The sequence below is a fragment of the Calidris pugnax genome, unplaced genomic scaffold, assembly GCF_001431845.1.
Source record: "Calidris pugnax isolate Ruff unplaced genomic scaffold, ASM143184v1 scaffold171, whole genome shotgun sequence".
Classification (NCBI taxonomy): Eukaryota; Metazoa; Chordata; class Aves; order Charadriiformes; family Scolopacidae; genus Calidris; species Calidris pugnax.
Genome location: NW_015091064.1, coordinates 8,488,948 through 8,514,173, shown reverse-complemented (window position 1 = coordinate 8,514,173; position 25,226 = coordinate 8,488,948). Strand labels below are relative to the sequence as shown.

At 39.5% G+C, this 25,226-nt stretch overlaps 2 protein-coding genes across 15 annotated transcripts in view; one reads left to right on the top strand and one right to left on the bottom strand.

Annotated features, from left to right (window-relative positions):
* The window catches only part of SMC6 (structural maintenance of chromosomes 6), a 33,421-nt gene extending 18,613 nt beyond the window's left edge, over nt 1-14,808 (top strand). Inside the window, exons 19-28 of one of the 3 annotated variants that reach the window (XM_014956785.1) lie at nt 56-136; nt 1,491-1,661; nt 2,406-2,543; nt 3,392-3,537; nt 4,277-4,402; nt 6,503-6,608; nt 8,292-8,444; nt 10,236-10,333; nt 11,932-12,046; nt 12,756-14,808. In XM_014956785.1, the coding sequence (XP_014812271.1) occupies nt 56-136; nt 1,491-1,661; nt 2,406-2,543; nt 3,392-3,537; nt 4,277-4,402; nt 6,503-6,608; nt 8,292-8,444; nt 10,236-10,333; nt 11,932-12,040 (1,128 nt within the window). In that variant the 3' untranslated portion in view covers nt 12,041-12,046; nt 12,756-14,808. Of the gene's footprint in view, nt 1-55; nt 137-1,490; nt 1,662-2,405; nt 2,544-3,391; nt 3,538-4,276; nt 4,403-6,502; nt 6,609-8,291; nt 8,445-10,235; nt 10,334-11,931 lie in introns of all 3 variants that reach the window. The other 2 variants (XM_014956786.1, XM_014956784.1) reach the window with 2 other exon arrangements.
* Nucleotides 14,809-14,908: 100 nt separating this feature from the next.
* VSNL1 (visinin like 1) overlaps nt 14,909-25,226 on the bottom strand; it is a 108,091-nt gene continuing 97,773 nt past the window's right edge. For all 12 annotated transcript variants that reach the window (XM_014956803.1, XM_014956801.1, XM_014956799.1 and 9 more), the window contains exons 3-4: nt 17,878-18,093; nt 14,909-16,468 (exon numbers count right to left, since the gene is read on the bottom strand). In XM_014956803.1, coding sequence (XP_014812289.1) covers nt 16,271-16,468; nt 17,878-18,093 — 414 coding nt within the window. In that variant the 3' untranslated portion in view covers nt 14,909-16,270. The remainder of the gene's footprint in view (nt 16,469-17,877; nt 18,094-25,226) is intronic.

Below are 25,226 nucleotides of genomic sequence, written 5' to 3'. Positions count from 1 at the left end.
AGAACTTTTCTCTTTAGATAAGCTCAAGAATATTTATTTTCTTTTTTTTTTTCAGATAAAAATAAGAACAACAAATGCAGAAATAGCAGATCTTGAAAATATGGAAGAACACCAGTCAGTGGGCATCCGTACACTAGTAAGAATGGATTATGAAATTATATCTAATAAGGATATGAAATAAAGTCTTTTAACATTGGCAGTGTTTTGAAATAAGCAAATATAGATTTTCAGTTACTGTACCAGTTGGATAAATAGTGAAGAATGTAACACTTTGCCATAATTGTAGATGTTCTGTAATGGCAGGATTTTATTTATTTTTGGTGAGTTTTAGCTTGGTTGGGTTTTTTCTTGTTTTTTTAGTGTGGGGTATTTTTCCTGCCCTTTTCCAAACCAGTAGCACTATAGGTTTATGGAAGGCAAGGTGGTTAAGGTGGTTTTGTAAAGGGATATTCCATGCATTTTCTTTCCTCGTGCCGGACCTGCAGGGCTGTAAAACCCTGGGGAGAAGCGGTGCTGTAGGTTTGGAGGTCAGAAGCAGCACCATCAAAGCTATATATAAAGGCCACTCAGGAGCATACTTTGTGTCACAGTGCTGCTGCCCTGCCCTGAACCCACAGTTTCTTGTTTTCCTGTAGCTTCACCTTGCAGAAACTTGAAAGTTCATATATCGCTCTAGGGAAGGATCATGGTAGTACAATAGTAGTTTAAGAACAGAAGAAAAATATTTGATAATCTGTTGTGATTTGTATGATGGTGGCCATGAATTTCAACTGTTACTCTGTAATCTAATGTATAGATGGCCAGGAATTCAATTCTGAGAATCATGCTGATAGATGTTAATAAAAATCCTGACTATAGCTGTTTCAGTTAAATTCCATGCCAGTTTTCCCGCTATTTTATCTGGGCTTAGCAAGAGGCTAAGTTGCTCAGAATTTGGGGATAATTTTGTCACTTCTGTTTACATATTTCTTCCCACGTTTTGTAAAATTTGTCTTTTTGAATCAGAAAGTATATCTGGCAAAGATTCATTAGGAATGGTATAATTGTCCAGGGAACAGTGATGATCCATTTACTCTCCCTGTATTCCTTTGTATACTGAATGTGTATATACGCTGTCACAGATCCAGGGAGTTCCCTTGTTCTTTTGTTTAATAATATTTTGCTACAGTAATTTTTTTATGACTAAGTTTTCACAAAATCGTAGCCCCTTTAGTCTTTTCTTCACAACTCCCTAATGAAGTCCCCTTAGTTTACAGTTATATAATTAGGAAATGCCACTTTTTCTTTTACAGTCTGATTTAGTGGCCTCCTACAAGATCTGTCAGTCTCTTCTTTTGGGCTTAGTGGCAACTGCGTTGACCCTTTCGTGTTCTTATTAGAGCTATAGAGTATTGCATGTAACCTTGCAGCCTGACAGATAAAAATATCATACAGTAATTTGCAAATGTATGTCTCCTTTTATTATTCTTCATTTTAATATATTTTGTCAGGAAGATGAAGCTGAAGAAAATAAGAGTAAGATGGAATCTGTAAAAAAAGACATGCAGCAACAAAGCAGAAAAATGGAAGAACTGAAAAATATTGTTCAGGTAGCTGAAAAAAAATTTGAAGAAATGAGAGAAAAAATTCATCAAGTAGAAGAAATTGCTGGTCCAATTAAGGTAGCAATAATGTCATATTTTATTTTTAACTACTTCCCTTGGCAAGGGGTATGAAGTTAAATAGAGAAAAGAGTATGCTCCTTCCTGATATAATTAAGGTCTGTCTATGAAAATGGCAGTAGAGCATTCCATCTAGAGCATATCAAGAAAAGCATGGCAATATTTTGAAGGTGATGTTCATTGTTTTATTTTTGTTTTTTAAGATAAGCCATCTAGTTGACAGCGATGAGGAAGAAAATTGTCTTCTAGTTTGTCATACTTTATACCTATTTGCTTCTCTGTAGAGATATGATACCATTTCAACTGGATCAACACTTCTGTAGCGTAGAAGTTGCTATTGTCTATATCACATGATAGGTGTAGCAAGACACTGAATTTCCACATGGAAATGCAGTTCTGGCTGATGTCACTCAGGCATCAGAAGTTCTAGATAGGATGTAGTGTATAAAATAAATGTAGTTTTTGGAGGTTTGGAAGAAAGGATGGCTTTTTTTCCAAGATACCCTCAAGATATGGTTCTTAAAAACATTGCAGGCATTTATTATGTCCTTGTCAGAATTGAGTATAGACTTTCTGATAAGTTGCTGTTAAAGCTTTTGGACTTCAAAAGGAGTAAGCTCACTGAAAGCAAAATAAATTAGTGTTAAAAACAACATTACCTGTGAAAGTCAGTAAACATTAGAGAGATGCTTAGGAATCTGCCCCGAAGAGCTCACTTAACACACCTTGATTTATTCCAAACAGGATGAATTAAACCAAGCTGACTCGGAGGTGGAAAACAGTAAGCGCCGTTTGCAGCACTATGAAGAGAAGCAGAAAGAACACTTGGCTTGCATAAAGAGGCACAAGGATTTACTAGCTGCCAAAGAAAAAGAATTAGAGGTAGGTGTGGGATTTTTTTTATTTATTGAAGTCAGATGGTCATGATCCTTCTAATATTTACTAATAAATCATTCCACTTGTACAACATACAGACCACATTAATAGTCAGCTACACCGAGTATTTTCTCACCTCTGTCTTAATTTAGATACAGTCAGCTTAAGTAGAAGTAATTTTGTAGAAATGAGTTGAGGCCTCTTTTTGTCTGGTAGAGCATCATTTCTGTCTTGATGGGTAAGTTGGAGTTACCCATCTAGGACTCTTTTTTTTCTTCTGTGTCTTGCAATGAAAAGATTAAAATGACAGAACCTTAAAATTTGTGTTTCAAGTTCAATTGAATAATACTGTTTTGTCTGTGTCTTGCAATGAAAAGATTAAAATGACGTAACCTTAAAATTTGTGTTTCAAGAAGTTCCATTGAATAATACTGTTTTGGTTTTTTGGATGCTAGGTTTGTCTTGTACAGACCTCAAACCTGATCTTTTGAGACTTACCTAATCAAGCATTATTAACTAACTCTGAAATCACATCCACAAAGACTTTTGGAAGACTGTCCTATATGATTATAGTGAATTTGGTTCCTTATTTTTCTGTCTTAGCTAAATAACTGTGAACAGGTCAAAGATCTCAGATGGATACAGTTCTTAGCGCTGAAATAACTACCTACCTGTAAATAATGTTAGTACAATTGTTAATGATAACTAGGTTTGCTGTGGTAAGTACACAAGGATACAAAAACATTGTTCTTGCTTGTAGATCTTGTTTTTCCATAGCACAAAATATTTGTTGTGAACGCTAAAAAGATTCTTTAAAAATGTAACAATTAATTGAGTTCCAAATGTTGGTTTAGGAAAAAATTGCACAAGCAAAGCAAATCTACCCCGAGCGCATAGAGGTCAGCAGGACTGTGAAGAGTCTTGATGCGGAAATGAATCGCTTGAGAGAGAGGATAAATTCAGAAAACGATCGCCATGGAAACAGAGAAGAAATAATACAGTAAGTTATCTTTAATGTCTGAAGTTGTTCAGGTAAGGTAGGAAAAGATAGGGGAAAGAAGAGTTTTCTTACTGTCCCACATTTTCATGTGTTTTTAATACCTAAGCCGTGTGTGACAGTACAGAAACACGCTGTGCTGATTGCTCTGTCAACCAGTACTGAACAGGCTGGGGAGTATTGAACTACCTCCTAGTGATTTTAAACAATGTCTGTACTATATGTGTGTGTATGTATGTATGTATATATATATATATATATGTATGAAGTTACCAATAATCAGATACTTTTAAACACTAAGAGGGTATCCCAGTTATGACTACATGGTGTGAACATAACTCAGTACTGTTCTGTGACGCCATGAGCATTAAGCACACTTCTAGTTTGCATAATTACAAGTATAAGTTAGGCAATTGCTTGAGGTTTTGACTGCAGTATTTAAAGGAGTCACTCACTTCGGATACTCTTGAGCATGAGGAGCCCAGTCAGTCATTCTTCTTGCTGTAAGAGTTTCCTTTCAAAAGAATTTAAAATAGAAGTAAATATTTAATTTATTGACCACTTTTCATTTGGGAACAGTGTCTTATTTGACTCATTAAATGCTTTTAGCTTCAATGTAGGTAATCACAAGAAAGCTTTTATTTTAATGTTTTGATTATCAAATCAGTTTTCAGCATTTACAACAATAGTTTGGATTTAATTTAGTGCATGTTAATCCTAAACTTTCTGTTAATTAAAACAGGCAATTTCATGATGCAAAGGAAAGATACAAGGCTGCAAACAGTAAAGTAAAGAATTTAAAGAATTTTATTAGGCTGCTGGAAGAAATAATGACCCAGAGATTCAAAATATATCGGCAATTCTTAAGGTGAGTTAATTTTACTGTCATTTCTGGTTTCAGATAAACTAATTTGTAGATGTAAGTATGTGCCTGTATTCCAGGGTGAAAATTACAGAGCAGACCTGTAAGAATGAGCTTTCTTTTAAGGCGTTATTCACAGCAATCTTTCTAAGAGATCCAGTACTATTGTGCCTGGCAGGTCAGAGGCAGCCTGGATGGACAGCTGGGAAGATGGTGTGGTCAGTGGAGACTGTATTTTGCTTCACGTCAAAGGCCTTAGTTGTGCTTACTTAAACCTAGATATTTCTCTTTCAGTGCTGGTTTTGGTCAGTAAAGTATCAGCAACGTGCTAGCACTGAAATCATCTGGATTGTCACTCGTTTTTCATCGAGTAGAGTTAGTGGTGCTGTGCTCACAGAATCACAGAATTGTAGGGGCTGGAAAGGGACCTTGTGCTCACAGAATCACAGAATTGTAGGGGCTAGAAAGATTATGAAGATTATCTAGTCCAACCCCCCTGCCAAAGCAGGGTCACCCAGAGCAGGCTGGACAGGAACACATCCAGGTGGGTTTTGAGTATCTCCAGAGAAGGAGACTCCACAACCTGTCTGGGCAGCCTGTTCCAGTGCTCTGGCACCCTCAAAGTAAAGAAGTTTTTCCTCACGTTCAGATAGAACTTCTGTCTTGGGCACCCTCAAAGTAAAGAAGTTTTTCCTTACATTCAGATGGAACTTCCTGTCTTTTAGATTGTGCCCATTGCCCTGTCACTGGGCACCACTGAAGAGAATTTAGCCCCATCCTCTTGACGCCTGCCCCTTAGATATTTATAAACATTGATGAGATCTCCTCTCAGTCATCTCTTCTCCAGGCTAAACAGACCCAAGTCTCTTAGCCTTTCTTCATAAGAGAGGTGCTTCATTCCCATGATCATCTTTGTAGCCCTTTGCTGTACCCTCTCCAGCAGTTTCCTGTCCTTGAACTGGGGAGCCCAGATCTGGACACAGTGCTCCAGATGCGGCCTCCCCAGGGCAGAGCAGAGGAGGAAGATGACCTCCCTTGACCTGCTGGCCATGCTGGTTTAAATGCACACTAAGAGATCATTGGCTTTCTTGGCTGTAAGGGTACCTTGCTGCCTCATGGTCAACTCCCAGGTACTCCTCACGTAATCTCATTGTGGGCCAAACTCTTCTTGTGCTGAAAAGGTGTCAAGATCTTGTTCAGATTCTGCAATTCAACAGCTGCTTCTGTCATGGACTGTCCATACTGGGACGCTCTGGGAGTGCACCCCTTCTTTCTTGCTTCAGTCCCTTACTATCCTACACCTAGGAATGAAGCTTTTGTGGTGACCTCCCTTCAGAAGGACTGATGGTCTGCTTTCCAGTGCAGTCCTTTGTCATTTATCATTCTCTTCAGAAGAAATTGCGGGATATCTGGGTTTGCTTGGATTTTTGTACTTTTTGAACTGGGATTTGGAGGTAGTGCCGAGATGATCCTGATCAATAGTAATGATCTGGAGAATCCCAGTTATTGCAGGTGGAAGTCTAGAAATGCTAGTGGATAAGATTTGCCTGCAGAATCTGATGCTTGCCTTTTGGGGCCCATATATGTCAAACAAGATCTTGTTCCTAGAGCCCAAACTTGAGTATAAATCCCACTCTTAAGGTGTGTTGAAGAACCATAGTTCTTTCTTGAATGAGCTGTGATGTATTGTCTATTGGGGAATTATATGCTAGAACTGGGTGGGAAGAGGGTGTGTGGAATTAATATCCTGGGGTCTAGCAGAGGCCAGGTAAATTCTTTACTATCCTTACTGTGCAGTCTGAATACTGGATAGGAAAGCAGTGGAATTTTGCCATTTTGTGGAAGAAGGGAATAAAACAGACTTCTGGAAAATACAAATCTTGTACTTCTGGATTTTTACTTTGTTACTTTGTGTCAGTGACTCTCCATTATATCCAGTATCAAAAGTCACCTGTTCCAGAGCCTAATTGATTCGAGAAAATGTTATTAATGAAGCAGCACTTACTGTTTAAGATTATGTAGAATTGTTGATAAAAATCTGCTGTAACTTTTCAGTGTATTTTAAAACTTATTGACCTAATGTTTGTTTCATTTAATTGATTTAAGGCTTCTTTCTTTACGATGCAAACTCTACTTTGACAATTTGTTACGGATTCGGGCTTGCTCTGGAAAAATCATTTTTGATCACAAGAATGAGACACTGTCAATAACAGTAAGTTATTTTGGATTACTTTATCATAATATGTAGTGAAAATATTATTATTATTTTTAAGATCAGCTGCTAGAACATGCATTACAAAGGATAGAATAAGTTGTTCTCCCCTCTCCAGAAAGTGATATGCTAAATTGTAGGACATTGAAAACAAGCAAGAACAAAAAATGTATCTCCATCTCACAAGCAGGTTGCTAGATTGCATGGAATAAATGTGGACTGTCATCTTCTCTGAGGGTAAGAATTCACCAGCCAGTCATCCTAGTCAGTCTTTCAAAATTACTTATCCATATATTTCATGGATAGGAAGTTTGCCTTTATTTCTGTGATTGCATAATGGCTCCACTTGTTATTAAAACAACTTCTAATGGTTGAAAGCTTCAATATTACGTTTTTTTTCCTCTGTGTCTTTTAACATACCTCCCAAAAAATTTGTCACGGGGGTGTTTACTTTTTTATTTTTTTTGTGGGAGACTTCAGTTTTAAGAATTGAGGGGAAAAATGTGTAGTGACAACACAAATACACATTGACGCAGTCCTAATTAAACAGGTGAAGGATATGTATCTAAGGAACTGACTCAAACTCGGTCCATAAAATGTCAAGTCATTACCTGGCTTTATCAGAATACTTTTTTTTTTTTTTTATAGCTGATGTTTCATGTTTCTCAGGCGAGAGATCTATATTTAATCAAGGAAGGTATAATAATTGTTGTTTTCCTGCTTAGCTTGTTAAAGGTAACATGATTAACAGGACAAGAAAATGCTTAATTTAAGCTTAAAGTGAGATTGCCACGAGGTGTCGCCATAATCAATGGAACCAAAAGCTGTTCAGTGAAACTCGGTCCATAAAATGTCAAGTCATTACTTGGCTTTATCAGAATACTTTTTTTTTTATAGCTGATGTTTCACGTTTCTCAGGCGAGAGATCTATATTTAATCAAGGAAGGTATAATAATTGTTGTTTTCCTGCTTAGCTTGTTAAAGGTAACATGATTAACAGGACAAGAAAATGCTTAATTTAAGCTTAAAGTGAGATTGCCACGAGGTGTCGCCATAATCAATGGAACCAAAAGCTGTTCAGTGTTTCATATATTCTGGTGAAGAAACTGGTCTTCCTTCAGACTCCTGCTGTAATTCAATTACCTGCTTTTCTATTGTAGCTGGTAACCGCTGGATTTTACTGTAATATAACTACACGGGTTGATATTTATTAAACGTTAATAGCTATTAAAAATAGAGAATTGAATAAGAAAACACCGGCAGAATGTTTCATATATTCTGGTGAAGAAACTGGTCCTTCAGACTCCTGCTGTAAATCAATTACCTGCTTTTCTGTTGTAGCTGGTAACTACTGGATTTACTGTAACATAACTACACTGGTTGATATTTATTAAACGTTGTTTAATAGCTACTAAAAATAGAGTATTGAATATACTGGCAGAGTGGTTCAGTCTGTTCAATGTGTTTTACTGCAGTGGAGAAAGTTGAGGCAATCCTAGAAATGTGTTAGGAAATGGTTCAGAGCCGTCCCCTTCCGGAATGGCAGCGGCAGGGAAGTGCAGAAAATTGTTCTCAAGTGGTCTCCGTCTGTTCATGTGTAAATGTGTTTGCCTTTAAAATTAGGACTCTGTTAGTAAGTCTCTATTTCAGGTTTAAAAATTGCTCTGATATTTTTATTTCAAGGTTCAGCCTCGAGAGGAAGACAGAGCTGCCCTTAATGATGTGAGATCCTTATCAGGAGGTGAACGTTCCTTCTCAACAGTTTGTTTCATTCTCTCTCTCTGGTCCATCACCGAATCTCCTTTCAGATGCTTGGATGAATTTGATGTCTACATGGTATAAACTTAAACTTACTTTTGCTATTCTGATTTGTATAAATTATTGAAATAGTCACGTTTTTATCTGTATTTGGTTAGATTTTTAAAACACTATACTTATCTCTAAATAAGAAATTAAAAACCCCAAAGCCAAAACCCCAACCCAAAACTTGGTAGGGATCTTTGTTCACTTTGCTAAATGTCTTTTGAAGCTTATTCTGAAGTTGGTACCCAGAGCTATGAGCGTTTCTGTTACTTCACATACTTAATCCTTATTTCAGTGCAAAAATCATAAAATACAACTTTTTATTAGTTCCCCAAACTGTTGTTATTGTGTTTGTCACAGATTGTCTCTGCATGTGGCTGTGACAGTTCTGGGTTTCACATGTGCTTTGGCTTCTACCAGTTTGGAGGTCACTGGGTTTATTTTTTTCAGAGCAAGTGTAGCAATTGAGGTCAGTACTGCTCCTCAGAAACTTATACTTCATCAGTAGGATCTTTCCAAGATGCTGAAATGGAGAATAATGAACAGTAAATACTAATGTCAGTGAAAACGGATAAATGTGATTTTGTGTGCAGCTTCCCTGGATAGGCACTTAACCAACTTTTAAAAAAAAACAACTTAAAAAACCAACTTTAAAGGAGGAAATAAAAAATATTTTTATTTCCTCCTTATTAATATACAGTGTAGTATGGTTTGAGAAATTTAATTTTGTGAGACAGAGTTGATTATTTCATTTTGCCTTCAGTACCCTCACCCATCAGTGATTTACTGGGAATCACAGACCTAGAGGGGGAAAAAAAATAACTTTGTATATAAAAAATTCTAATCACAGACCTAGAGGGGGAAAAAAAATAATTTACTTTGTATATAAAAAATTCCCAAAAGGAAACTATGCATCTAAGGTGGTCAGTGATTTTTTTTTTTCAGCTGACTTCCAAAGCTTAGGTCCTTTCTTACAAGTTAATTGTGCCGAAATTTATCCATCTGCCCAGAAAAGGGTGGGTACTCAGAACCACAGGCCCTGCAGAGAACTTTTGCGTTGTCTGTTGCATACATAATTCCACACAATTTGTCTTTCCACTGCTGTGGCAGTGAGTGCAACCTCACTGTCTCCACGGTCTGTGGTTACTTCTGGTGTTATCCTGGAGACCCACCACAAGAGGCCTCCATCAGCTTATTTGCAAGGCAGATACCTAGTTTATTGCATAAGGAAGTACAGAAGCAGAGCTTTGTTTAACCCCTGCTAATAATAGCTTTCCATTGCACATCTCTTTCAGTAAGCCTAATGCATAAGGTTGTGTTCAAAATAGTAATAATAATAAAGATAATCATAATAATAAAACCAAGCTATAATATCTTAGGTTTCATGCAACCCTTAAATCCTTTCCGGTAATTTTGAGGCAGGATTTTATAGGAAACGTTATTCTACTAAAATGCAGTTCATCTCAGTGTGCCAATAAAGCAAGAAGTACTACATGTATATCTAAACTGATAGAAAAACATTGTGAGTGGGAGTGTGTGATTGTTCCTATAGAAGCTCTCTATTGTGTGCAGATACTTAAGAGCAGAGTTTAAGAATTTCCAACACTGTAATTTTTAGCTTTCAGAATTTAACCCTGATATTTCTCCAGCTAATTTTTACGAGACTTTTCTTTAGCTAAGCTTAATGTGAATTAATTCTGGTAGTTTTTTATATAAAGATACTTTCTGATGAATTTATTCTTAAGCACATGTCCTAATTTGTGCAATAATAGGCCAGTGAAGCACATGGTCAGTATCGCTACCTGATAAATCTTTTGTCTTTAGGACATGGTTAACAGAAGAATTGCAATGGACATGATTCTCAAGGTGGCTGACTCTCAGCGGCATCGACAGTTCATTCTGCTCACCCCACAACACATGAGGTAATACTGTTGTGTTGTCTTTCCTGGTAAAGAATTACAAGGAAGTTCCACTGCAAGGAGTATAATTTGAAAAAAGTAAATATGAGGAGAAAGACATTTTGCTTTCGTAGCAGTAGAACATCAACAATTAAGCAGTTCGTTACTGATGGTTCTGGGAATTTCACTGAATTTCACTTAATAGGCTTTTCACTCTTCCTTACGTAATGTCTCTGAATATGTTCAGTGGGGCTTGAGTCAGTTTATCTTAAGCAGAACAAGTTTTTGAAATGTTTTACTGTGTAAAGTAGGCTCCTGGTAGCTCTTAGCCCTGCATCTCCCTCTCCCATCACAAAATTAACAGAAGACTTAGCATTTTTCCTATTAATACTATAGTACTGTCAAGATGTTTGTCATTTGAGTTGATTTTTTTTTTTAATATCGCCAATCTAGAAACTGATAACTTACTCCTCTTTCTTTCTTTTTCCTTTTTCTCTTTTCTTTTTCCTATTTCTCTTTCTTTCTTTTTCCTGTTTCTCTTTCTTTCTTTTTCCTATTGCTCTTATTTTTTTTCCTTTTTCTCTTTATTTTTTTTTTCCTTTTTCTCTTTATTTTTTTTTTCCTTTTTCTCTTTATTTTTTTTTTCCTTTTTCTCTTTATTTTTTTTTTCCTTTTTCTCTTTATTTTTTTTTTCCTTTTTCTCTTTATTTTTTTTTTCCTTTTTCTCTTTTTTTTTTTTTTCCTTTTTCTCTTTTTTTAATCTGGTAGCCTAAAATTCTTTAAAAAGCTCCATATAAATGCCTGGCAAAGCCATGCCCAGATTAAGGGGGCAGTCACTGTTTAACGTTATGCAGCCAACCCTTCCCTCTATTAGCCAAATGTAATCAGTGAAGCCTGTGGAGAATAATTAAGCAGTCTTCAAAATAAAGTTGATTCACTTCTAATTGTCTTCCCTTACTAAAATCTATAAAAAGTGGAATAACGGTATTCTGTTGTTATTTGTGGAAAAACTTTGTGGGGAATTTCTGAAACTGTATTCAATGAACATATAGGAATTTCCTGTGTGGTTACTGTTTAAAAGTTTAATTCCAGTGCAGCTCGGTTTTGTTATGTATTTTTTACATGTTGCATGTTCAGCAAACGTTTAACATAACAAAAGTAGGGAGGCACCTTCAGGAAAAATACCCTTAGGATAATCAGTGGAGAAGCCTGTGTAAGTGTGTGGTTAGTAACTTTGCTCATTCTTAGTAGGATGTGAGTGATTACACATGTCTGAAGTGTGTGCCACTTCAGGATCTGATCTGTCAGGCAAATGTGAACTGTATTTGATCACTATTTCATTTGGAGCTTCTCTTATTTGGAGTTTCTCTTAAAAGTCCTTTTTTTATAACTAAGTTAGAAATCACTGCAGTCAGTCATTACCTCTACCCCAAGCTTTTACTGAAGTCTGACTCCAGTGTCAGTGAAGCCAGAACTTCACCCCAGCTACTGTTTTTTTAAAACTGACAAAGAAAAGGGGCAGAGTTATTTAAAGGAAAATATGTAATGGAAAGAATCGAATAGAAATCCTAAAATTTGTGGAGAAGAAAGACTGTTTAAATGATGCATACTTTTATTTTTAGTTCTCTGCCTACGAGTTCCCGTATTCGAATCCTCCGAATGCAAGACCCTGAAAGAGGCCAAAGGACATTGAATTTCCAAAACAGGAAAGACAAAGAGGACGATCAATAATTATCTGTGTGTATAATTATGGCCTAATGTTGAAGATAAGTGTGTAAGGATGCGTGTAAAGTTATTACTTCCTGCTGTAATAAGAGGATCTTTTGTTAGATACTTTAATGAAAAGAAGAGGTTCCTGTATTTTTAATTTTTTTTATTTTTAAGAATTACTCTGTGTGTACAGACCAAGAATAAGCACAGTGTTGATGATGAGAAGTGTCAGTTGACACGCAGGAGTGTTCAGTTGATATTTTTAACTACCAATTAATAGAATTTTTTATCAGTTGTTCTGTTTTTTCTTCTGGAAAAGATGAAGTATATTTTGAATAACTATGGAATACTATTTTAATAAACAGTGAGAACTAGTACCTGTGGCAATGTTTCAGTGTCTCTACACACTTAAAATTAGCATTCAGTTAAAAATGTTGTTTTCTTCCTAGCTCTGCTTGATTTCTTAAACGTGTGCTAATTAGCATGAAGTAAAATAAGAATTTTGGGAAATAATACAGTGACATTTCTACAGCATTGCAGGCCTGCGTTTCGTTGGGTGTCCCCCACTTCTTGTCCCCTCCAGCCCTCTTCCGGGACTAGACTAGAGCAGTTAAAATGAATTTGCTTTACTTAAATAATACAAGCCTTTATTGGGGATAAGAGGGAGAAAGAACCAGATTTTTCAAACTGCCCCAAATTAACTTTTTTTTTTTTTCTTTTGTTCTCCTTTCTCCAGGAACTCCAACTTGAAATTGTTGGGAGCTCTTCAAAAACAGGCACTTTACTTAGAGTTCAACCATTAGACACTTTTTCTTTTTTTTTTGTTTTCTTTTTTTTGACTCTATGGGGATACAAAAGCCATTGAGACTATTCAGAGGACAGCTCTGCAGTGTCTACAGTTATTTACCAAATAGCAATTCCTCAATAAAACCTCATTGCAGTGTAAGTTTTACCTCAAGTTTGCAGCTGGTTTTGGTTTTAGCCATTGCACAGTATTTTGTGTTCTTTAATGTTGTTCAGTCTTTACACAAGCATCTGTTTAACTCGTAGATGTGTCCATAGTATGGAAGTCAGGGATGAGTTGAAGGAAGTACACGGAGAAAGCAAATGGCAGTTCTAGTGCATTCAAACTGTAGGGATTAAGTCTCGTGATCTTTTGAAGGCTCCACGTGTTTAACTGTGAAAGCCCAGGGTCTGGGCCAACGGCCTCAGAGCGGCTTTGAGGGGGTCACTGACAAAACAGAGCCAGGCCCTTTGCTGAAGCGCGTGGTGGGAGAGACAGAGCAGCCATGAACTGAGGTTTGGAGGTTCTGGCTGGATAAACTGAGGGGATGATGCTTCGTATCTTCATCGTTCCTGATGGAGATAAGAGGCATTTGAGCGTGTTGTCCTGATGGGCTGGAGAATCTCCATCCTCGGAGACTTTCCAGGTCTGAACAGACTGCTGCACCTCCTTCAAGCAGGATGAGAGGCCTCTGGAGGTCTCTACCAAACTAAGCAGTTCTGTAATCCTGTGATTTGATGAGATAGATATTAAAGATACTTACAACTTGTTTAGGATTATGTGGAGATACGGGAGGAGGGGTGGGAAGCCACACAAAGTGCATACTTGGCAAAACTTGCCTGGAACCCAGTTTGTTTGTACTGGGAGGCCTCCATCCTCTTACAGGATGATGAACCACATTCAGTTTGACTCCTTTTTGTGATGCAACTAGAATGTTTCAGACCCTTTTACAATATGAATTGGCAGAGTGGCAGAGCATTGCTTCCTCCTCATTTTCTTCAGCATCCAAAAAGATAAAGCAGGAGTGGAGGGGCAGGAGAAAGCAGAGCATTTCTCTTCATTAGTACTTCTATAATGAGCTGTGTGGAGAAAATTGCTTCAGGAACATTCTGGCATCCTCCTGAGCTAACGCTGCAGCTTTCTCCCAAGTTTTCTGTAGACTTACTTGAAATAGCGGAGCAGTTGCAACAATTCTGGTCTTTGGTTCAAATCAATATCTTGTATTTATTCTGATCTACCCCTGTGTGTGAGGGAAGGTGTGTCTGACTGTGTGTTCTCAGCAGCTGTTTTCATGGTAGAGGATTAGTTCTGAATAAACAGTTACCAAAGCACTTCCTCGGATGCACCTATTTTTGCAGCGATCCTATTAAGGTCTCAAAACTCCCTTATTCTTGTTAGTTTAAGTACAGAGTTTACCATTGCAGCTCCCCAGAGAGAGAACTGCCGTCCTGCTCTGACATTTGGTCTTTGAGCTGTTGGCCATTTTGGATGGTGACGCGTTGCCTAATGCTGCATTAAAGAAAATGGAGCTTGTCCACCTGCAACAATGGAAGGTGCTGGCAAATGTACGTTGAGATACTGCTTCTCTAGTCAGTGTATGTAAACCTGTTCCCTCAAACATTCAGCATCCTCTCTCTATGACTAATTTAAGCCTAAGTGGAAAAAAACGGGCATCTCATTCTCAGAAGGAGGTAACATTTTTCAGAATGCGGGTTTTATTTTTAAGTTGCAGCCAAAGGTACAAAGTGTGCCACTTTCCTATTTGCTAAGAACGTTACCTGTGTAGTCCAAGGAAAGTTCTGGTGTTAAAAATATAGTTGAAATTTCTGCCTTTTGCTGTTTGCTTGGAATATTTAAGAAGAAACTTAAATGCGAGAGGATGGCTGTGGTTGTGTCAACAATTGATTCCGTGTTTTCCCCCTCCCCCATGTGTAAAACTGTTTTTTGCGGGTTCTTTTCCTCCATTTTAGGATGAGATTCATTAAAAATTTGAAAATACAGAGAATGAGTTGGTTTGTGTCACGTTTTATTGTCTGATTTTTAGCTATTACGCGTACTGTCCCATTTCTTCATAAGGCAAAGAAGAAATACCAAACATGCAATTGTAAGATGTTCAGGCATTAATTTTTTTTATTTTTATTTTTTTTTTGTAATCCTGTAAGAAACCCACTGTTTAAAGCAACTGGGAAACGTGGTGTAAGGAAGGATTTTAATCTGCATTTCCTGCAGCCCGTGTGTTCTCTACGCTTCCCCAGGGCTGCGCAGGCTCCTGCTTGCAGCAGGCTCCACTGATGTGCGTAGGATTGAGGAGGAAGGTGGTTCCTTCACCGCCCCTTCTCAGTCCTCACACTTGATCATTAATTTATTAGTAATGATTTTTGACAATATAAAATATAAACCCAGCTGGCTGCACAAGCTGCGCAGCTCCGCAGGACACGGGTACGTCTTAGTGCCAGGGGCTGAGAGGATAAACCCACCTTGTTGGTAAAAACAAGAACTGCAACGTCTGGTTTCCTATCTTACACCTCTTGGAGGGAGTGAGTGAGTGTAAAGAAGTTTTCTTCATGCTTTTGTAATGAAATATGTATTTCCCAGTAGTACAGTGACAGGTAATTAAAGAGATCGAACTTTTTTTCCTATTACGGTGCTGAAGACATGAAAAAAGAATTAGGGGAAAAGGTCAAATGTTATAAATTTATTTTGGGACATATATATTGCAACCTCTGTGGAAGCTTTTGAAAATTCAGGCAAAGATCAATACACTTCCAATAAAACCTTTAAACTTCCAATAAAACAATATTTTAAACATTATATATATATATTTATATATACTTTTAATTAAAGGGATCATTTTAGCAGGATTATTATTTTTTTTTTTTTATACTGCATTCCTCTGACATAGCTCTTTCCAGATTGAAGGGATGCAAATGAGGTAAGAATTAAGGCAAACCTAAAAGGCATGCAAATGAAGTACATTTATCTCCACTGACAATACAAGCACGTGTGCGGCGCAGACGTGAGAGCCGAGGAACTCTCTCTCCCCCTCCGTCTGTCCGGTACTACTTTACAGCAGGATGGTGACATGGTTTATAATAAACAGTTAACATTACCATGGGGATTCAGTGTCACTAACATTACTCAGTCTAGGAGACACAGAGCTAGCATCAGGAAAACATGAACAATAAATAATATAATTCACGGCAGCACAGGACTGCTGCACAGGCTCCAGAGGAAGGGGGCTGTTATGAAATGACATTGCACACATCACGTTGTGGCAGTTTATTTTTATAATATATACTTTTAAAATTCTTTAGCAAATGACATTCTCATGCACACAAGTGTTTCAAACACAAGAAGCAAGTCCATTTATAGGTAGTCCAAGCAAATTTTTGTGTGTGTGTGGAAATAGCTGCAAACTGAATGGAACATTAAACTTCTGTGCAGTCTCTGACGCGTTGCACACCGGCTCATTTCTGAATGTCACACTGCAGGAGTAATACGATGGAAGGATCACTCTTTGCAGCTTCTTTGAATTCATCCAGTGTGATCTGGTCATCTTTGTTCTTATCCATCTTACTGAAGATCTTGTCTACCCGTTGCTCAGGCGTCAGGCCATCCTCGTTCATTTTCATCATTATCACAGTGCCCACCATTTTGTAGATGGCCTTTGGAAAGAAACCAAACAGAGAATTCAACACATGAATTAACCTGAATTTTTGATGTGATCAAAATCTGGAAAGATTTTCCAACGATAAAATGATTGCCACCTTCCATAAAGATTTGGGTTTTTTTCTTAGAATCAGATGTTGATGTGCTTAAAACGAGGAAGAACGTGTTTTGCTATCTTTAGATGTAGGATTTATTTTGGGGGTCACATTTTGCATCCTGGAATGAGTTTCTTTGCAGTTCCGTTTCACAGTGCAAAACTGCTGTAACCTATTCTCTGGATCAACTGCTTAGTTGGCTTTTAGTCACTCCCTTGAAATATTTCACATAAATTCTGAATAATCAGTTTTAGCAGTCATCACCTTTTAATAGCTTTCTGTGGGTACATGTGAGCAAAATCTGGTATTAACTGCTGTGGCGAGTAGCTGGCAGATGACGAGGGAGGTAAACTTTATCCTTCCTGTTAGAGCTGTGGTCATCTTAAAGCCCATCTGTGAGAGCTCACTTAAAATAGTGTGTTGTTATCCCTGTAAATTTCTGTAATCTAAAGTTAATCTCCAGTGAGGCTTCAGCTACTTGAGCTACAAACCAGTAATTTCATGGGTGTCAAGTCATTTTGAGATGGGCTTTGTAAATCCTTTGCTCTGCTGTTCTTATGGTTAATCCCTTCATCAGAAAAAAAAAATCACCTCTAGATATTGAAAAGCTCACACGCACGTATGTAACCCCCGCCATTCTCAGAGATGACATCTGTTATGTAGGCGTGAGTTGGGACAGGATGAATATATGCAATGACTTGAGCCCCCAACACAAGAAGGACATGGACCTGTTGGAGCGAGTCCAGAGGAGGCCCACGAAGATGATGAGAGGGCTGGAGCACCTCTCCTATGAAGACAGGCTGAGAGAGCTGGGGTTGTTCAGCCTGGAGAAGGCTCCAGGGAGACCTTATAGTCCTTTTCAGTAACTGAATGGGGCCTACAGGAGAGCTGGGGAAGGACTCTTCATCAGGGAGTGGAGCCACAGGATGAGGGGTGATGGTTTTAAACTGAAAAGGGAGATTTACGTTAGACATTAGAAGAAATTCTTTACAGTGAGGGTGGTGAGGCACTGGAACAGGTTGCCTGGAGAACCTGTGGATGGCCCATCCCTGGAAGTGTTCAAGGCCAGGCTGGATGGGGCTTTGAGCAACTTGGTCTGGCGGGAGGTGTCCCTGTCCAGGGCAGAGGGGTTGGAACTTGATGATCTTTAAGGTCCCTTCCAACCCAAACCATTCTATAATTCTATAAATGTATGCTTTTAATGATACAGTATGGCCTCTTGTTTCTTAAAATCTAAAGGGTATGTGAACAAGTAATCAGATTTTCCTAATGCTCAGACATGTTATTTTTGAGTGTCACATTGATCTCACCTCTATAATTTCCAGCATTTCCACTCTTGTAATTTTACCATCACCATCCAGGTCGTACATGTTGAAGGCCCAGTTCAGCTTTTGCTCAAAGCTGCCTCGCGAGGTGATGGACAGTGCACAAATGAACTCTCTGAAGTCGATGGTCCCATCTCCGTTTTTATCAAAGGTTCGGAAGGCGTGCTGGGCAAACTTTGAAGCATCTCCATACGGAAAGAACTGCAAAATAATAAATAATAAATACGATCGTGGGCAACACAAGGGAGCAAGAGATGTTCCTGCCTGCAAAATACTGCAGTGAGGCATTTATGAAGAGCAGCTGGTAGGCTTTGTGTGGAACCGAAGATATGCAATGTGAGCTTCCGTAACAGTTACAGTGTAATGACTATTAAACCCTTATTTCTCCAAAAATCTCTTCGCTTACCACAAACTATATTACAAATATATTTAATGTTAATTTAAAGCTAAATTAACTAGATGAACCTTTAAATGAAGTTGGGTGCAAATGGGAGATGGAATGTAATATTGTCTGACTATGAAATACAGAAACCGAGGTGCATTTTAACAGTACTTTTTCTGCCTGGGAGTAACCAGCCCCTGACATGTTCCAACCAAGTGGATGTGTGGGCTTGTTGTTATATAACTTCCTTTATTTAAAAAAAAAAAAAAAAATCCACACAGAACACAAAACCCCAGGAACATATGTTCTCTTCTGCCAACCAACATAATACCAGGACATAAGATGAGAACTGAGATTCAGTTAAACGATACAGGGCGATGCTCTTTACGTTTAATATCCATTACCAGGGACCACTGCAACTGGCCGTAGCTTAACAAAGCATTTTAAATGACCCTAACCTGTAAGTTTTCAGCTGATTTTTTTTTTTTTTTCCCCACTCAGGAAATGTATAATTTAAAAGACGTGGCCCAGACTCAAGAAAACATTCCTCTTTACCCCGGTGCAGAAGTCCCATTGCAGTGAAGGGACTGTACTCAAATAATGATTGTTACTGTATTCCCTGCCCAGTTTCATGGAGGTTTTCATGCTCCTAAAATATAAACGTGCATTACTCGCAAACTGAGAGCCATCTCCTTTTCTGCTTTTTAAAATGCCAATTCTTAGTAAGTATTGCATTTAATATTGTGAGTTTGAAGCAAAGACTGTGGTGGCAGCTGAGGAAACGGGTCTGCATTTTACAATTTTCCATTTCCCTGCCCAGAGCTTTCACTGGAGGCTGGTGGTTGCTGTGGTTGCTGTGAAGCTCTTGAACAATACACTCAGATTTTATGGAGGATCTCGGGGATCTCACAGCACATAGAGAAATGGGCGCTACTAATGGACTGACTAAAGACAGATGTCAAACATGGCAAGCCTTTGCTGCTTTTCCTTTGAGGAGGCCAAATGACCATGTGGATACTGTGTCTTGCCCTAAAAAATAAAACAACTTCATGCATAGCCTGCTGCTTGCAACAAATTTGTGGCCATGTGGAGCCCCTGCTGCATTGCCAAAGCAGTCCTAACCTGAAACTTACTTTAAACTTACTGTTTTCTCTGATACCAACTTCTCAGACACAATTCTGGATAACCTTTGCATTGCTGTGAGGTAGGACTGCTATACAATGTCTGGCTCAGTTGCATGATAGTCATGCAACTTATATTTTCCCCACCTCCATCCATTCAGAATATTGCCCTGTTGTCATCTGCCCCCAAAAGGGTGCAAACCACTGGATTATCCCAGAAGAGGTATCAAACATGCCCATCTCACTTCCCAAGTATCTTTATGGGAAGATACTTGAGCATGGTGTGGAGGCATTGAGAGAGAGTGACACTCTATTACCCATTCCAGTGGGATTTTGTCCAGGTTAACACTGCTATTAAAGTTGTGATTTTCTCATTTGACTTAGTGGGGGTCAGCATCCAGCTGCTGCTTCTGTGCCCCTTCTCCAACAGCTGAAAGAGGCGTTTGGCATCGTCTCGCCCTGAAAAAGTAACACCTGTGCCTGAACTCAGCCCAGCCCCTGTTTCTGCTTTGATCACCCAAACTGATGGAGCTGTAAATATCTCAAGGTACTACTGCAGCTCTTTTCTCTACTTTTTGACCTTTAAAAATTTTTGGATGCTGGTATGGTAAGTGTGATTTTGCTCATAAACACATATAAAGGTGTATGGATTCTCTGGCACAACTGAGGACTGCCACAACTGCAGCTACCAGACCTTGCTGAATTGGTCTTCTAGTGCAAACTTCAACCTTTTCTCAAAGCAAACAGAGCTGCCTCCCTGGGGTGGCTCTTTGGGCTCACAATTCTAAGCTTGGCTGTGTCAGAACAAAGTTATGTGAATGTTATCCAAAACCTGAACATTATGTGCAGGTTATTGAAAATCCTGCTCATTGCTTTCTCTTCTTCATGATCTACCTTTTCTTCAACTTCTGTATCAACTGCAGATGTCAATGCAGGTGATATTTAATTTTAGATATGTGTGTGTGTGTATAGATAGATACATGTACACACACTGCAGATCATTGGTAGGGAGCTAAGAAGTGGCTCATGTTCCCCGTAGCTCCACCAGGACTCCACTGCCCCTCTCTTTATATTTCTTGGGAGCTTGCTGGCTGTTCAAAAGCCAAAAAGACAATTAGAATAATCTCTTGCTTTTTAAGTCACTCTGAGGGTGGTGAGGCAATGGAACAGGTTGCCCAGAGAAGCTGTGGCTGCCCCATCCCTGGAAGTGTTCCAGGCCAGGCTGGATGGGGCTTTGAGCAACCTGGTCTGGTGGGAGGTGTCCCTGCCCATGGCAGGGGAGTTGGAACTGCATCATCTTTAAGGTCCCTTCCAACCCAAACCACTTGATGATTCTACAATTCTATGAAATCTGTACTGATCACTGTCCTATGATATATAGGTTATAAAACACTTCAAAATTTTACAGCCTTCCAAATGTTTTGTTTAAGAGCTGACTATTGCTGCTGATATGGCCCCATCAGTATCTCTGCGACAGTCCCTGTGACAGAAAGGCAAGTAGCCTGAGGGAAACAGTATCACCCTTTTCACTGTCCGGAGAACCAAAATACATTCAGGTGCTATTCTCCTGAGATCCAGATTGAGAAATGGTATAAATGTACTTCCTGGAGGAATCAAAGAACTTAAAATGCAATGAAGAACCTCACCTACAAAAATGTCTACGTGGCAGCACACACCCAGAAATACAGAAGATCCCAAGAACAAAGTGGGGGATTAGGAGGCCCCTTCCAACCCAAACCACTTGATGATTCTACAATTCTATGAAATCTGTACTGATCACTGTCCTATGATATATAGGTTATAAAACACTTCAAAATTTTACAGCCTTCCAAATGTTTTGTTTAAGAGCTGACTATTGCTGCTGATATGGCCCCATCAGTATCTCTGCGACAGTCCCTGTGACAGAAAGGCAAGTAGCCTGAGGGAAACAGTATCACCCTTTTCACTGTCCGGAGAACCAAAATACATTCAGGTGCTATTCTCCTGAGATCCAGATTGAGAAATGGTATAAATGTACTTCCTGGAGGAATCAAAGAACTTAAAATGCAATGAAGAACGCCACCTACAAAAATAGCTACGTGGCAGCACACACCCAGAAATACAGAAGATCCCAAGAACAAAGTGGGGGATTAGGAGGCGTCAGTGGCTGGAGATGCCAAAGACCATTTCCAAATTATTCTTGGGGAAAAATTAATGTATCATTCAGTCCCCCATTACAGTAGCATCAGCAAGCTGTGCCCACCTCTTGTCCAGTCATACCATTAACTTCCTGAGCACGGAGAAAAGCATCCTCTAATTTTCTCATCACAGACAGGACAATGAGTTTTTCTCTTCTGAGGTGAGGAAGGGGGTGGCACTGCTCAGAGCTAGGCCTTGGCATTTACAGCCTAGTAAGGTGAACAAATGGAATTTATGCCTTTTTTTTTTTGTTTCTCTTGGAGATTTTTTTTGTGTGTGTCTCCGTGTTCCTCCCTCTAGAGAGCAAATGCAGTAAAAGGTCCTTTAGGGACTGAAGGCACTCTTCTCCAGTCTGTACCTGCTGGTTTGTACTATTTTTAGCTCAGAACAACTAAAAAACATTGTCAAAACTTGTTTGAAAACCTACTTGAAGACTTCCATTGGCCTGTTTTGAAATTATTCATAAATAAGTAATGGAGTAAAAGAAAAGCAAAACAATTAAAGAGCAAAAGAAGCTACCTCTGTTGAAACATTATTTGACTATTAAAATACAGTGAGGCCTTAGCAAGATGTAAAGGCCTTTTTTTCCATAAAGCCACAGACTGTTAACTACTTTAAGACTAGTCTGAGCCAAGTGCAATGGGAAACAGGGATTGCTGGAAGGCAAACACCCATTTTTGGCAAGGGGGATATGAGCGTGTTTTAGTCTGCCTCATATGGCACACTGGCATGAGCTCAGTGAACGCCTCAAAAACAAGTGAAGAAACACAACTGGGATTTTCAGCGGCTACAGCCTCTGGGGAAATCAGTGGGTTCTTCAGCCTCCTCTGAAAACCCTTGTCCAGGTGATCAACCTAGATAGGAAAGCAACTATTTCCCTTCTGCTGCAACGGTGCTACTGAAAAATACACTCTACACACCAGCATTGTCTCCTGCTTTACCCTTTTAATCCAAAATTCAAGATAAACTATACCTGCCTGGGCTTTTTATGGAAGTCAGTTCCATGGGTGATCATACACTGGTCATTCCCATGTTTCCTTTCCTTTCTTTTGCCCAGAGAAGCTGTGGATGCTTCATGCCTGGAAGTGTTCAAGACCAGGCTGGATGGCAATTTGAGCAACCTGGTCTACTGGGAGGTGTCCCTGCCCATGGCAGGAGGGTTGGAACAAGCCGATCTTTAAGGTCCCTTCCAACCCGAACCATTCTCTGATTCTGCTTCTCTAGTCTCATCTCTTGCTTGGCCTGTGAATTTTCTGACCAGTTAGATCAACATGCTGGTGTGTGAAGAATGTGTTATCTCCACAGACAACTACCACTTAAGAAAGGAAAAAGGAAGTGAGAAAAAAAAAATCCCTCTTATTCTGCTCCTCAAATTTTGGAGGAGAAGATCATCTTGCAGATTCTTAGGTCCCAGAGTGTTTCTGGACACCTTTATGGTATATGGGGAGCTTTCAAACAGTGCTGGAATAAGAGTATCCAGCAAATAATAGCATCTACAAGTTCTACATAACTTAAGTCTTGGGGAAACTGATCAAATACCTAGAAATATTTATCTGCTTGGCTGCAGATACTTTAGCATCTTTGAAGTGATGCCGTTCACAGACAACTCTGTGACCAACTCTATTCAGACCATCTTTGGGAGGAAGTTACTGAAAAATCATAAAGCATATGCTAAAGCATATGGCTAAAGCTTTAGCATATGGCTAAAACATAAAGAAAAAAACAAAACCAAAAGCAATACATTTCCCCAAATTCCCCAGTGATGGGAAGGTCCAAAAAAGAAAGGTCTCTCCTTCACTGCTAGTGTGGGCTGGAACGAATCTATAGACTGGCCTGAACGGTGCTTTGCTTTTCATGTGATGTTTTGTCATGTTTGAGATGCATTTCTATTAAAAGGGAAATTCTGCTATAAAATGGAGAAAACCAGCATTAGAGTAGTGTAGTGCACAGAAAGCTGACCTACACCTGACCAGGTGACAACTCCATCACTGGCGTAATGTCACAGCTTCCAGCACCAAGGTGGGAGCTGGAACACACAATGGGAGGTGGGCTAGCAGGAGGTGGTATGGGGCTTCTGCATCCCAGGCATGGAGAAGATAGAAGCAGCAGCCCCTGATTCCCCCAGGAGCTGAGCTGCCCCGTTTGGGGCTCGGCACTGCCATGCTCTGCTGAGGGCTGAAGCAGCCAAGGGGGACACGTGGGGCACAGGCAGTACACGGAGCAAGAGGGACAAGTGGGGCACAGGCAGTACAAGGAACAAGACCATGCTCTGCTGAGGGCTGAAGCAGCCAAGAGGGACACATGGGGCACAGCAGGAGCAGTGTGAGCATCGCTGGGGACCAGCACATGGAAACAAGCCCAGCAGCTGGCTCCCATGGGAAAAAACGTCTACAATTGTTGGTGTTACACTTTAGAAAGGGGTGAATTACCCTTTTTATCTACTTTGTTAGGGGTTTTCTTTCCTCCCTTTCCTAAGTTTGTCAGGCACCCAGTTCACTTTTGTAAGTGGAGAATGGGAGCACTCGGAGGACACGTGGGGCACAGGCAGTACACGGAGCAGTGTGAGCATTGCTGGGGACCAGCACGTGGAAACAAGCCCAGCAGTTGGCTCCCATGGGAAAAACCGTATACAATTGCTGGTGTTACACTTTAGAAAGGAGTGAATTACCCTTTTTATCTACTTTGTTAGGGGTTTTCTTTCCTCCCTTTCCTAAGTTTGTCAGGCACCCAGTTCACTTTTGTAAGTGGAGAATGGGAGCACTCGGAGAAATCAGGAAGTTTGGCTGCTGACAGAAGCTCAGACAGGCATTTTTTTATAGCAAACATCTTAAATTTCAACCTAGATGCTGATAGCTGCTGGTTGAGCCTCATCTTACAGACCCTCAGAAACAGGGTCATAAGGTGGATGCCTGCAATGACTGGGGAGCAGGTTGCTGCTCATTATTTTTACAAGAGGACAAAGCTCTGGGTTCCTCCAAACACAGGAGTTGAGGAGATAAGAAAAAAGATTACTTTTTAATTCTCTCCTTTAGAAAAAAATAATTGTGATTTACTGTAACACCCTGCACTCTTGCACTTCATACGTTAAGGCATGAGAAGGGGGAGAGATGTACAGGCTGTGGACCATTACTTTTTAATTCTCTCCTTTAGAAAAAATAATTGTGATTTACTATAACATCCTGAACTCTGGCACTTCATACGTTACGGCATGAGACGGGGGAGAGATGTGCAGGCTGTGGACTATTGGGACCTGCCAGGAAGGTTGTGCCACTCTGGCAGCAGGGTGACCTGCAGGGCTGCAGCCAGCACCTCTGTACAAAACTGAAAACTAATGTAACAAGAGCATAACCAGAGCAGCACAAAAAGACACCACCAGTACATTTGTCCTTCTTCTGGAAGAGATTTGACTGCTCTGGGAATACACAGCTCAAGAGCAGGTCAGGACAGATACACCTTTAAAACAGATAAAGACACATTTTCAAGACTTCCTGAGGATGTGTGGATTAAGAATGGATAAGGCACAACGTGCCCTTTTGTTCATGTTATGTCTCACCCTTATTCTCCAGAGTAACGCCAGCGAAATGAATGTGAAATGTTGTGAGCTGCCTGCATGCCCAGTGCTGGAGCAGAGGGGGCAGGCAGAAAGCATCCTG